A 12,096-nucleotide genomic window follows, 5' to 3' on the forward strand; every position below is an offset into this window, starting at 1 on the left:
ATATCAGCAGCAAATGCTGGACTGCATTTCTTGCTGTTGGGTAGTTGAGTGTTTGAGGAGTTAGAGCATGATAACCTATGTTTAGATGGCCATTAGTAACATTAAAGTTTCGAAATGTACCGTTCATTCTCCAGTCCATACAGTACCTAATAGGAATTAAGCTGCAAAAGGGGCCCACTTTTATTATTTTTCAAGTCATGAAAACAAAAGCATTTGCATATATTCACCTGTTCAGTCTAGTAGTTTAGCTCCACCTATTCACACTGAAGTTATTTATATTTTAATAAGGCACAATACAAAGGAGCCAATCAAATAAGATATTTACAGCTAATCAGACATAAATGCACCGTAGCAAAATAGCCTTAAAAATAGAGAGATAAAGATGAAAAGAAGTTGGAAAATATCATATAAAATGTCATATAAAATTAATTATTACACACAAATGTCATATATAGACCAAAACTTATAGATTATATGTGCTATATGTGCGAAGGAAAAAATATCAAATCAGTATCAGGTAACAATCAGGGTTCCAATCAATATCAGTATCAAAAACAAGTACACTGCAATGGAGGTTACTTACTAGTCTTCTTATGGGAGTTGCTGTAGCATTAAGTATAAACTATGACTTCAGCATATGCAGCCAGACGAAAACTGTCCCTTGGCTTGTAAAAATACAATTTACAAACTTATTTTAATTTTAAAAATTTATTTATTTTTAAAAATTTTTTTAGGCTGTGACGCAGTTGGAGTAACTGTGTTATTCATAGGAATTCATGTTTCCACATATGGTGCTGAGAGGCCCAGTGGAATTTTATCAGCGTGTTACCATGAGATATTTAAAGCAGCAGATGCTTCTATATACGTCCCAGTATCTATGTGCAGAATTTCCCTGAAAGAAAGAAAAGAATGGCCTGGTATGTTGTTTAGTCCTCATGCATTCCCATATCAAGGAATGAAAGGAAGGGTTGAAAAGGAGAGAAATGAACTCATATGAATTTACTTTGCTAATGCGCCAACAGTTAGTTATTCATGAGAACAGAATGCCCCCAGACAAAGCAACTTTCAGCGCAGACACACACAGACACACACAGACACACACACACAGACACACACACACACACACACACACACACACAGTGCTTTGATGAATTGAACCCTAACTTTATTATTCAGGAGTAAGATTTTATAGGCTGATAAGTTTACATTTGTGATTGGGATTATTTTAATTCTGAGATGCAGAAAATGTAACCAGCTTCCAGTACTGATCTTTGGAGGTGTGGAAAAATATCTCTTATTTATTTAGTAATTATTTAGTAACTGCTGTAAAAGACTGAAGAATAGAATTGTGGGCCCACAAATGGACCCTTAAGGTTAAGATGGTTAAGTGTTGATCCTTTATTAATAGACACACAAAAGGGTTTAGTAGATGAGCAAGGAGAGCAGCAGACTGCATCTGCCAGTTCAGAGTTCCTTCTCATTCTGCTGTGTTCATTTATCTCCAGCGGGATTTGCGGAGTCTGTTCTCATTGCTGGCTGAATCGACTATAAACTTGCTTTACTTCACTGATGTCCATTTTGCACACGCACTGGCCTTGTAACCTGCTGGGTTAAAATGGTTTAAGGTAAATAGAAGGAGACAGGAAGAATAAAGAAAGGAGAAGAAACAAAGGAGGTCTAGATGCAGGCAAACATTCATAAAAGGAGGGAGGTGGAATGTCAGGAACTTGAACGTGAAATCTGAACTCAACCCAAATGATGTCCAGAGCTGACTGAAGCAGATTTGATTAATAAAGTCCCATTGAGTTCGGACAAATATTTTAAGCTGCAACAGAGGTGCACAGGGGAGAGGCACGCAGGTGCATTAGGGAGCATGATGACGCAGAAAGTAGAACTGCTGCACTGTGGATGTTTTTGAGAGAAGGACTTTGCTCATGTGTCTCATATACAGCAAGAGAGCAGCTCTGCCTATGTGTATTAATACTGTCAGATATGTACAGAGCTGTGTAAAAGTCAAAGACCACCTTTCATTTACTCAATGTCTATTCAGAGGGGCCAGTAAATACAAGTTATTAATTTTTCAGCACCAAAACCAAAAGCTGAAATCATTTAACGGAAAGTTACACAGAAGCCTCGACAGCTAAATATAATTGTTTTTCAGTGTTTCGTGTGTTTTGCTTTTGCCTTTATTACAGCTTACATTCTTTTCAGGAGACTTGCTTTTATTTAAAGAAATCTACAGGAATATTTTCCACTTCTCCAAAGTTCAGTCTTAGAAGTTGGTTGCCTTTTCTGCTTCTCGCGATCCAGGTAATCCTAAACACATTCAGTGATGTTTGTCATGCCCTTGGATGGTACTGTGAATCAGTCGTTAAACATGGACTCCATTACTCAGAACACCCTGCAGGAAACCCCGGTTCCAAGAACCAATCAAAGGACCCTCACCTGAGTACTAATTATTCACACATGTATTGTTCACTATTTAAGCTCCATGTTTGTATAGTCCCATTGCTGAGCATTGCCATATTACCTGCCTTACTGAGTTTTCTACATTTTTGCATTTTTTCCATGTCTTGGCCCTGTTTTGTCTTTTGACCTCGTTTTTGCCTTGCCCTATTGCTTATGGTTGCTATTTTGGTATTTCTGATCTGGACTGTTTTCGGCTTCTCTTTTGGAATTGCCGTTGTTAATAAAGCCCATCTTTTACTCTCAAGTCCGCGATTGTCTGATCTGAACCCGGCCCTGACAATGTTGAGGTCTGGACTCTTGTCCATTGTTCTGAGAACACCAGCAGCTTCTTGGTTTGATTTGCACATTTTCTTTTCTCAGTAACGGATCATTGAAAGTTGCACCTTTCAGACTCATAGTGTTGAGTTGTTTGCTCACAGTGGAAGGATGAACAGAAACACTTGTAGATCTGATGCAGGAATTTAGCTTGATTTTCTCCTGTCTCTCAGGGGTCTCTCAGTACTGTTTATCTGACTGGGACAGCTTTGGTTTTCTAACAGCTCTTTTTTGACTTTCCTCTCCCTTATGCAAGTGGATTATCATATATCTAATCTCCTCAAAATGTCTCTAAAATGAATAATATGAAAATCATGAGCATTCTCATGAACACACACACACACACACACACACACACACACCCACACCATGTTACACAACTCCACCCCATCTCCACCTTAAAGAAACAACTGAACTGTTGCCGTTCACTCTTCGCCTGACTACATGCATGTTTGTACTGTTTCTAAGGGCCTTGTCTTTTTCTATGCTGTTCTTTTCTTCTCCCTCTTGCAGTCATCATACCCCTCACCCTTTTTTTCACCCCTCTCAGTCCCTCTTTCTGGCTCTATTTTCTGTCCACACCCTTCCATCTGGAACTGGAGGTTTTCTCTCCCCTCTCTCTTTCCCTCTGCTCTCTCTCTCCTCTCTCTGTCTGAACTAGCCAGTCAGGCCTTTCTTTTTTTCCTCATTGCTCTCCCCAGATACACTTGCATTTATGTGATGCAATAAGGAATGCTGGATAGCCCCACTAGAGGCTGGCTAGAAAATACGTCCCCTGTTGCCAGTGGCGTTTGTTTACAGGAAGAGTGTTACATGGGCTCGTTGCCATAGTGAGGCGGGGTTGGGAGAGGGATGGGGTCACATCTGTGTGAAATCACGCGTTTCTGCAGCATTGCCTCATAGTTCACCATAGAGGAGGATCACAGGATAATGGCCAAAAGCCTGGATGTGGTTCCCCCAGCATAATCACAATTAAAAAGCGATCAGTTGATAGGACACTGTGGGTGTGTATGTGTTTTCACTCCGTCTGCATTCTCTGAAGCACCTAAATGGTGAAATGCACCATTTAGAAATTAAAAGTGTGCATTTAAAAGGAAAGATGCAGTTGTTTAACAAAGAGTTCCATCAATTTCTAAATGCTTAAGATGCAAATTCAGGTGATTTGATAAGAAATACATTGTTCTAGAGAAACATAGTAATTTGGTCTCAGTGGTGTCGATAAGAAGCAGAAGTCTGAAAAGTTTATTGCTACTGAAAGCTACATCACAGAAAGCTGTTATATGAAGAGGTTTTGATTAAGATGTCTGATGCCTAAGACACTGTTCTATAATAGTTTGAGACAATGTTTCAGCTTAAAATATATTTTTTAAATGCACACATCGCAGAGAGGTACATGGAGGGTGTTCTTATAGTTCTCAAAGAAAACTTCTTTTTCAGATTTTCCACTATTTTACCATTAGTTTACTTACATATAAAAGCTCAGAGGACATGGTGGTTTTAGATCAGTGGGTACCAACCCTACTCCTGAAGAGCTACCATCCTGCAGAGTTTGGTTCCAACCTGTATCTACTAAGCTGCCACACCCCTTACTTAAATCTAATAGATCTGAGCCAGCCATTCAGGGACTTGGAAAGAGGTTGATTAGCTGGCATGAGTGTTACAAACTGTGGTGGGAACCTGGCTCTGCAGGAAGGTAACCAGGGTGGAGACCACTGTTTTGACTGTACAGAAAATGGCTTAAATTGCATCTTAGACATTGCAACCTGTCACCGTCACTGTAAAGAAATCTGAGTTAGTAAGTTTCTCTGCAATGAACCATTTCAAATCAAAGCACTCTGAATGACACTGTTTACATCTCACCAATGTAATTATGCAGAAATTGTGAAAAAATGGTGGATTATAAAGGATGAAAGAGAGAATGGCTTGTGGAATACAGGCTGGAAAACAAGGAAAGAGATAGAGAAACCTCTTGGTAGAGAAAGAAAGTGTGTTGAGAAAATTGTTGATGGAGAACAGACTAACATTTTTGATGGATCATAGAAAGAGAGATGTTGAAAGAGAAAAGGAAGACAGCTGTAAAATGAGGAGAGAGAGAGAGAGAGAGAGAGAGAGAGAGAGAGAGAGAGAGAGAGAGAGAGAGAGATATTGAAGCTGCAGGAGCCCATCAGCATTCCCCGAGCTAATTCAAAACAGCAGGATGACGAGACAGCACTGCAGATGAGTTACAGCTGTGTGCCATCAGCATTGCCCAACGTGCACTCAGCTGGAAACACACACAAGCAGAAATAAACAATACCTTGACCTGTTAGATTGCGCTCTGTTAGTAAAGATGTCACCTTTTGTGCCTCAGAATTCCACAGGCTCTCACTGTGGAAGATTAAACCACTTCCAGATTTGAGATTTTTATTCTCTGCAGAGCCTACAGAGCACTTCACACTCAGCAACCCAAACAGAGCTGCAAAATTCCTCACTGTGTAGCTTATAAGTCTGTGTAAGGTCAGAAGTCTGAGTAATATATTGTTTGTCAATTGTTATCTTGATATTACTGTTTGTAATAGATTTCTAATATAAACCATCTTCAAAAGAAACATCAAAGCTTGATTGAAAGATGAAGATGTACTCTAAAGAAGCACTCAAAAAAGCACTGAAGTTCCTGCTCAAGCCTGAGTAGACTGATAAATCAATGTGGTGAGTCAGTTGTTTACCTCAGCTTTACCAGACTTCTTTGAGGGATTGAACATGTTCACAAGTGGTAAGTGTAGCATTGGAGTTGTACTGGATTTTTACTGGACAACCAGTAAAAATGAGGAATAGTGTGAATTCAGTAACAGTTCCAATAGCATGTTCCCCATGTGCCTTAACCATATGTATTCTAAATGTATTCTGAATTTTACTTAATATATTGTCTTGTATTATATCTGAATATGTTACTGAATAGATTTAGCATGATGTATTCGGTCTGTCACCACTTCAGCTAAGGAAGAGGTTGTTATTGAGCTGATTATTTGGATCAGTTATGTTGGGAGCAGGAAAAGCACAAATTGCACAGGGTGGAGCCTCTTTCCAATCACTACACTGTGATCTCAGTATGAAGCAATATAATAACAATATGGAATTTCATCTAAATTGTGCATCCCTACTCTATGTATCTGTTTGTGTGTGTATGCATGTTCTGTGTATGCAATAAAGTTGTTAATAGTGTGTTTGGAGTGATTCTTGGCTTGCAGCACACACTCTGGCAATGTTCATGCTAATACAGAGACATAAACAAAGATAAACATGCATTAGATACATGGGAGTGTCTGCGTATCTGTCTGTTGGTCTGTTTTAGTTTTGTTTTGTGTTCATATGTGTGTGTTTGTTTTTGTACATTTTGAGGATAAAACTCCTGGCTTTTATAGGAAAGTGCAGAAAAACAAGAGTAACATACTTCGTAGAGCAGCACATGGCCCTGCCTTTGTAAAGTGTGTTATTTTTTGTGTATTGTTTACGAAAGGGCAAAGCCAGTGGTGCAAATTTGGTCTGACAAGTTAGGGGTGATAAATGTCAGGAGACCAAACCTCAGGTGAAAGCTCTGACCTGTTCACATAAGCTCTAAAATCAAAAGCAACACAAAGCATATATAAACACTAACATTTTTCCTTCAACTGACCTTTACAGTCAATTTCCTACAACTTTCCTAGAGCTTCCACCGTGACATCATTTATGGTGCCAAAATAATATCAACTGTGTTGGGTGTTTAATGTAAAAAAAATTAATTTCAAAAAGAACTCGCATTAAAAAGGGTGGTAGGTGAGTGGTTGGGCAAATCACATGTACAGTAATGCTAAGTACTACTACCACCCCAGGGATTGCTAGTAGTATGATGCACTTAAACCATTTTAGATCATACGGTTTTACAGTCCCTACTTTATTAAAGAGAATTTTCCATTTTTAAAGTGACTGAAACCAGATTAGAGCACTGCTCATATTCAAATTCAGTGACATATGTAGGAATTCCAGAAGGCTTAGGATCACATTGTCTGTGTCTTAGGCTCACTTGTCTGTGTCTACAATATCTGGATGCAACAGCGAAAAAAGCATACTGAATTTTTCCGAATTATGTTTCAAAATTTTAACACTTTTGTTTCTAAACAAACTTAATAATGAGTATTACTACAATTGTATTTAAACTGGCAGAGTTCAGATACAACATTAAGTTCCATTAAATAAAAATAAATTATAGACAGATGTTTTATTAGTTAACAGAAAAAGTGTTTTCTGAAAGTTGAGGGTTCCCCGCTAGGGGTCTGTTGTCCATGTTCAGCTCATGTTGAAAAATCAAATGTTAAGTGAAATGTTATGTTGTGTGGTATAGTATATTTACAGTACCAGTCTGGTAAGTTTATTACAGCTGTCTGTATTTTGACTATTCTGTCTGTTATGGTCTTTTAACTTTTTGTAGCGAAAAGTCTGTTTATATTGGCAGGTTATTTTTCTAGACTAATATTGTCCTATTTTGGGGGATTTCATATATTCAGTGTTATTTTTTGAATGTTTTGCAGATTGTGTTTTTGAACAGGCTGGTTGTGGTAGGATTCAGCTGGTTTGTTCTGTTTACCTCTAGATTGATGTGCTTGATGCCAATAATATGTGCCATCCAGCTGTTTTGTCATGTGTTTTTGTTGTGTGCACATTTTGGATCTGGCTTGTAACTGACACTCAGTACATTTAGCAGCTCTAGTAGATGTGCATCATTGGAACTTGCATAAATAATGGTTATGGAAACAGTTACTTGAGGAATGTGTGTTTCATCGGCAGCTATGTGAATGATGCCAAAAAAGAAGCAGTGGATCTGTGGAAGTGTGAAATTTTAGCATCAGTGACACTGTGTGTCCAGAGGTCAGGAACTTTCTTGTGCTAGAATAAAGTGATCCTGCAGATTGTGCTGCGTAATCAGTGACCACAGCGTTAAACAGAGTTTTATTCACTGACGACATCCACTCACATAAACATACTCACTCACTCCCACAGAACAAGTGAAAGTGAGAGAGAAGCCCTGGTTAGTGGAAAAGGAAAAGAGACAGCACACCTGTCTTTTTACCCCACAGGCTCTTATTTTATATATTTATAGTTACACGTCACTACAGATTCACATCACTGTGTGTTTTTGCTGCAAACCTGCAAATGTATGTTATGTTCTACTTCTGAGTTTTTTTTCAACCATATGCTCTATTTTCCACTTGATGAGCTCCTCTGACCTTTGGCTCCCTGTGGCCCTGCAGGCAGGAGATAAGCACTACCACCCCAGCTGTGCACGATGCAGCCGGTGCAACCAGATGTTCACGGAGGGGGAGGAGATGTACCTGCAAGGTGGGTGAAGCAGCTGATACTGTACAAATGAGAACCACCTGACTCTTAAACAGTATTAAACTGCTTGCACGTCCTCAGAGATGTTCTCAGTTTCTTCATCTGTGCTTGGATTCTTCACCCTCTCACAACAGTTGTCCTGTTCTTTTCAGTTCTCTTCAGAGTGCTTTATTGGCAGTTCTTTGTTGTTTCTATTTTATGCCAGTTGAAAACACCAGCTGTCTTTTATATTATGTGAACATTTCATGATGAATGGACCAAAAATGGTCTAAATGTTCAAAACAAATCTTTTTACGCTAACATACATTAAGGTAAGACATTAATTTCATCAGCTCATGCTGCAAAAATGACATGAGTGTTTGTAAAGATTATGTGGACAGAACAGTGCTGACATACGCTGACTAGAAAATAGACAATACATACAAAATGTGCTATCATTTTTGCACAAGCCAAAGTGTTTTTCCCCCTATATGTTAAGTTCAACAGATAAACAGTAATTGTGCATCAATGTGTGCAGAAGTAGATGTGTTAAATTATTAACTTATTCACTTAGAAAATCAACAACATATGTTAATTATCCAGGCCTGAACTTGTCCATACAACTTTAGTACAAAGACATTTGTGTTGCAAAAGCCTGAGTTGAAAAGTTTAATAGTCTCTCTCTCTCCAGGCTCAACAGTGTGGCATCCAGACTGTAAGAGCAACACCAGAGTAGAAGAGAAGTACAGGGTGAGTATCAGCTCCTCTAGTCATCCATTTACACCCCCAACTTTCACTTGCTTCTCTTTTTACTTGCCTCCTTGGTTTAGCAGCAGCAGGCAAGTAAAAAGAGAAGCCACCTCCTTCTCCACAAACCCCCCCAAACCCCTCTGTGGTGTCTCTCTTAAAGTTTGTTTTGGAGTTGGTGGTTCTGTCTCTCAGAGTTAGGTGCTCTGTCTGAGGGCAGTGTGAGTAGATGTGTCAGTGTGTGTCCTCTCGGTTCTATTTCTTCTCTCTAGGCGGCGCGGCAGCGTTCAGGGAGAAAGCCCAGTCCCCTTGATATCTTTTTCCCTCTATCCCAGTGTCAGTCTCAGTGTAAGAGCCAGGGCAGCGGTGGCTCTCAGTGGTCTGCAGGCAGGCCGGAGGTTTGCAGTCTCCTGTTGCCCCCTCGCCCTGCACCGCTTCCTGCTAACCTCACTGTCCTGCTTCACCTGGAAGCAAGACCACGAAGCTGCAGTGTGTTCTTTTAAACTTTTCCAGCACAGCAGAGGAGCAAGACACAGACACACACACCTAAGACCCACACAGTGTGCCTTCTCTTCACCAGTGGTTCTCAACCCGAGGGGGTCATGGGATTGATGTCGAAAAAATGTACACATTTTTGATAGTGTTTTTAAAATTGGGAGTTTTTTTTTGTGAAACCTCTCAATTATGTTATATTGTCCCTATTGCCAAAGTAGAGTGGCTCCATGAGTGAATTTTAGAGCTTTTCGGTTCCAGAAATTGTAGAGTTGACTACGATTCTGAATCTCAATGATGGGAATCAATGAAGTGGATTCCCCTGAATCAGTTTTTTAAATTCTCATTTCCAAAAATCAGGATATAAAAAAAGAAACATGACAAAATAAAAAGTACATTCATTTTGGCCATAATATACCATTACGATTAATGTTATGATTGACATAACAACTCCCTAGCATACTCCACCTCAGTTGCTCCATAGGGATGCTACCCTGCTGAAATAAAACATCTTAGACCAGTATGAATTCTATGCTAGTTATTGCTGGTTTATGCAGGTCTTGTGCTGGTTTAACTGGTCACCCAGCATGGTTATGCTGGTTAGCATACCAGCATCCAAAACACAACATATGCTGGTTATGCTGGTGATCAGCATAACAACCTTTATTGTTGCTGACCAGCATATGTAGCAGGGAGCCACAAACTATATAAAGTAGCAACGCAGTATGTGTTTACAATAGATATGGACTACAGAACCATTATTTTAGTGTTGTGAAGTCTGTGTGTAGAACCTGCGAAGGTTGAGAACCTCAAAAAGGTTGAGAACTACTGCTCTATGCCAAAGACAATGATTTAGCTTGTGCTCAGCTATGCAAAGCTAGTATTAAGATAATATCTTCATAAAGTCTTCTTAACCACAGGAGCAAAGACGTATGATTTGTGTCATTTATGTTTCATGTAAATAGATAACCATTCCATCTGTCTTTCAAAAGCATTCAATTGTAGGACAGTGCATGCACAGGAAAGAGAGCGAAGGAGATAAACCATTTTGTTTGAATATGGTGGATTGAGAGAGATCTACCAGCGCATGGTATATATAGCTGAGGTGGATCACACAGCAGTGTGTGATGTGTGATCTTGTGTGACCCCTCTTCCTCCCTCCACAGCTCCTCCCTCCCTCTGTAACCTCACTGCACCAATCAGAAAGGCAGGTACTGTATTCTGCTACTGGCAGCAGAGTGGGGCATGTATCACGCAGCTCCCGCACAGCAGAGGGCGCCAGTCTTTGCCCTCGTAGCAGCCTGTGCCAGTCATTTGCTGTGTCTCAAATCGAGTACTTTTTGTACAAGCCACTTTTAGTGCATTCACAGTGCAAAATAAAATGAGATGTAGTTTACTGTCAGTATCCGGATGATGCACTAGAATAGCTGAAAAACGTGGCCCACTGTTTACATTCAGCAGTGCAGCTTGTCAAACGTAGCAGGAGGGGACGAGCCATCAGCGGCCAACTCAGTCTAAATGCCCAGCACACTCAAAAAGACTGCAAATGGACATTAGGAGCTAAAAGTTTAAAATTGGAATTTGTTTGTCTGGCATCTATTCAGACATGATTCAGTGGTGTGAGCTATGGTGGGATAGTGAAGTGTAAAACGTAAGTGTTCGAGTTGATATAATATTACCTAATAAAGTCCAGGCACTGGTTTGTATCACCCATGTTTTGTTTATTTTTTTGGTCAAAATGGCCATTAAGGAGATATTTCTGAGCAAATTAGATATAAATCATCCACTTGCATGAGGAAGAATAACGTCAAACTGTTAAACAGTACATAGCGTGTAGTGTAAGAATGTACTACATAGTGGCCGAATTGAGACACAGGGATTACGCTTTGTGCCACCACAGACATTTGATCGTGGCCCACCGGCCCCCCTCTGCCTTGATATGAGTGAAAGCAGTCTGACTCATTGCGCCAACTGGACTCAGATATGAGCTCACTCTGCACACTCAGCCAGAGATGCTGACCCCAAATAAATTATACTGCTCCGCAGTAAATTACTCCCAGAGAGTGCTGTAAGCTGTCATGTAGCTATTCTGAAACCTCATTCTGACTCTAGCAGCTCTGCTGAAACCTTTACTGAGAGCCATATCTGAAGAGCTATGCTGCATGGGCTGTGGAGTATGGATGGCTTGAGGCGGCTGGTGAATGTAATTGCACTGTAAATTAGAAAATAAATGGCTGTTGGCACTGCTGTTGTAATCTTGGCTTGGATGTTAACTTAAACATGTCATTGAAGATTAGTGGAATACTCCACTGTATTTCAGCCTAATCTCTATCTACCACACACGTATCTTACTCTTGATTACCTCAGTATAATTTCAACAAGATTCCCTGTACTTAGAAAACAGCACACAAGCTATTAAATCAAAACGCTTACAACATGAGCTAATGGGCACTATATTAAGATCATTTTAAACTGTATTTGTTACACTATGTCAGCAGCAATGGAAGCTGTTCTGTTGATCACAGACATAATCAGTACATGCTGTTTTTGGATGCTGGGATGCTAGTCAGTCATTTGCACACTATAACTATTTCATTATGTGGTAACACAGTGTAGGTCTTGTGTGTTGTTAAAATGACTGATTGTCCTGTTTTGTCAAAATAGGTCCCTACATAAAACTGTAGGTAAGACCATTCGATAGCCTGTCATCTTATCAGAGGGGAAGTAATAAACTTGAGTCTGCAA

General features: G+C 39.8%; 1 protein-coding gene across 48 annotated transcripts in view; it reads left to right on the forward strand.

The window, feature by feature from the left end:
- Positions 1 to 12,096, forward strand: part of ablim1b (actin binding LIM protein 1b) — a 100,470-nt gene that overhangs the window by 68,594 nt on the left and 19,780 nt on the right. For 29 of the 48 annotated variants that reach the window (XM_017695988.2, XM_017695990.2, XM_017695968.2 and 26 more), the window contains 4 exons: positions 8,049 to 8,136; positions 8,804 to 8,862; positions 9,132 to 9,257; positions 10,518 to 10,562. In XM_017695988.2, the coding sequence (XP_017551477.1) occupies positions 8,049 to 8,136; positions 8,804 to 8,862; positions 9,132 to 9,257; positions 10,518 to 10,562 (318 nt within the window). The remainder of the gene's footprint in view (positions 1 to 8,048; positions 8,137 to 8,803; positions 8,863 to 9,131; positions 9,258 to 10,517; positions 10,563 to 12,096) is intronic. The other 19 variants (XM_037544029.1, XM_037544030.1, XM_037544032.1 and 16 more) reach the window with 3 other exon arrangements.

This window comes from Pygocentrus nattereri, chromosome 13 (assembly GCF_015220715.1).
Source record: "Pygocentrus nattereri isolate fPygNat1 chromosome 13, fPygNat1.pri, whole genome shotgun sequence".
Taxonomy (NCBI): domain Eukaryota; kingdom Metazoa; phylum Chordata; class Actinopteri; order Characiformes; family Serrasalmidae; genus Pygocentrus; species Pygocentrus nattereri.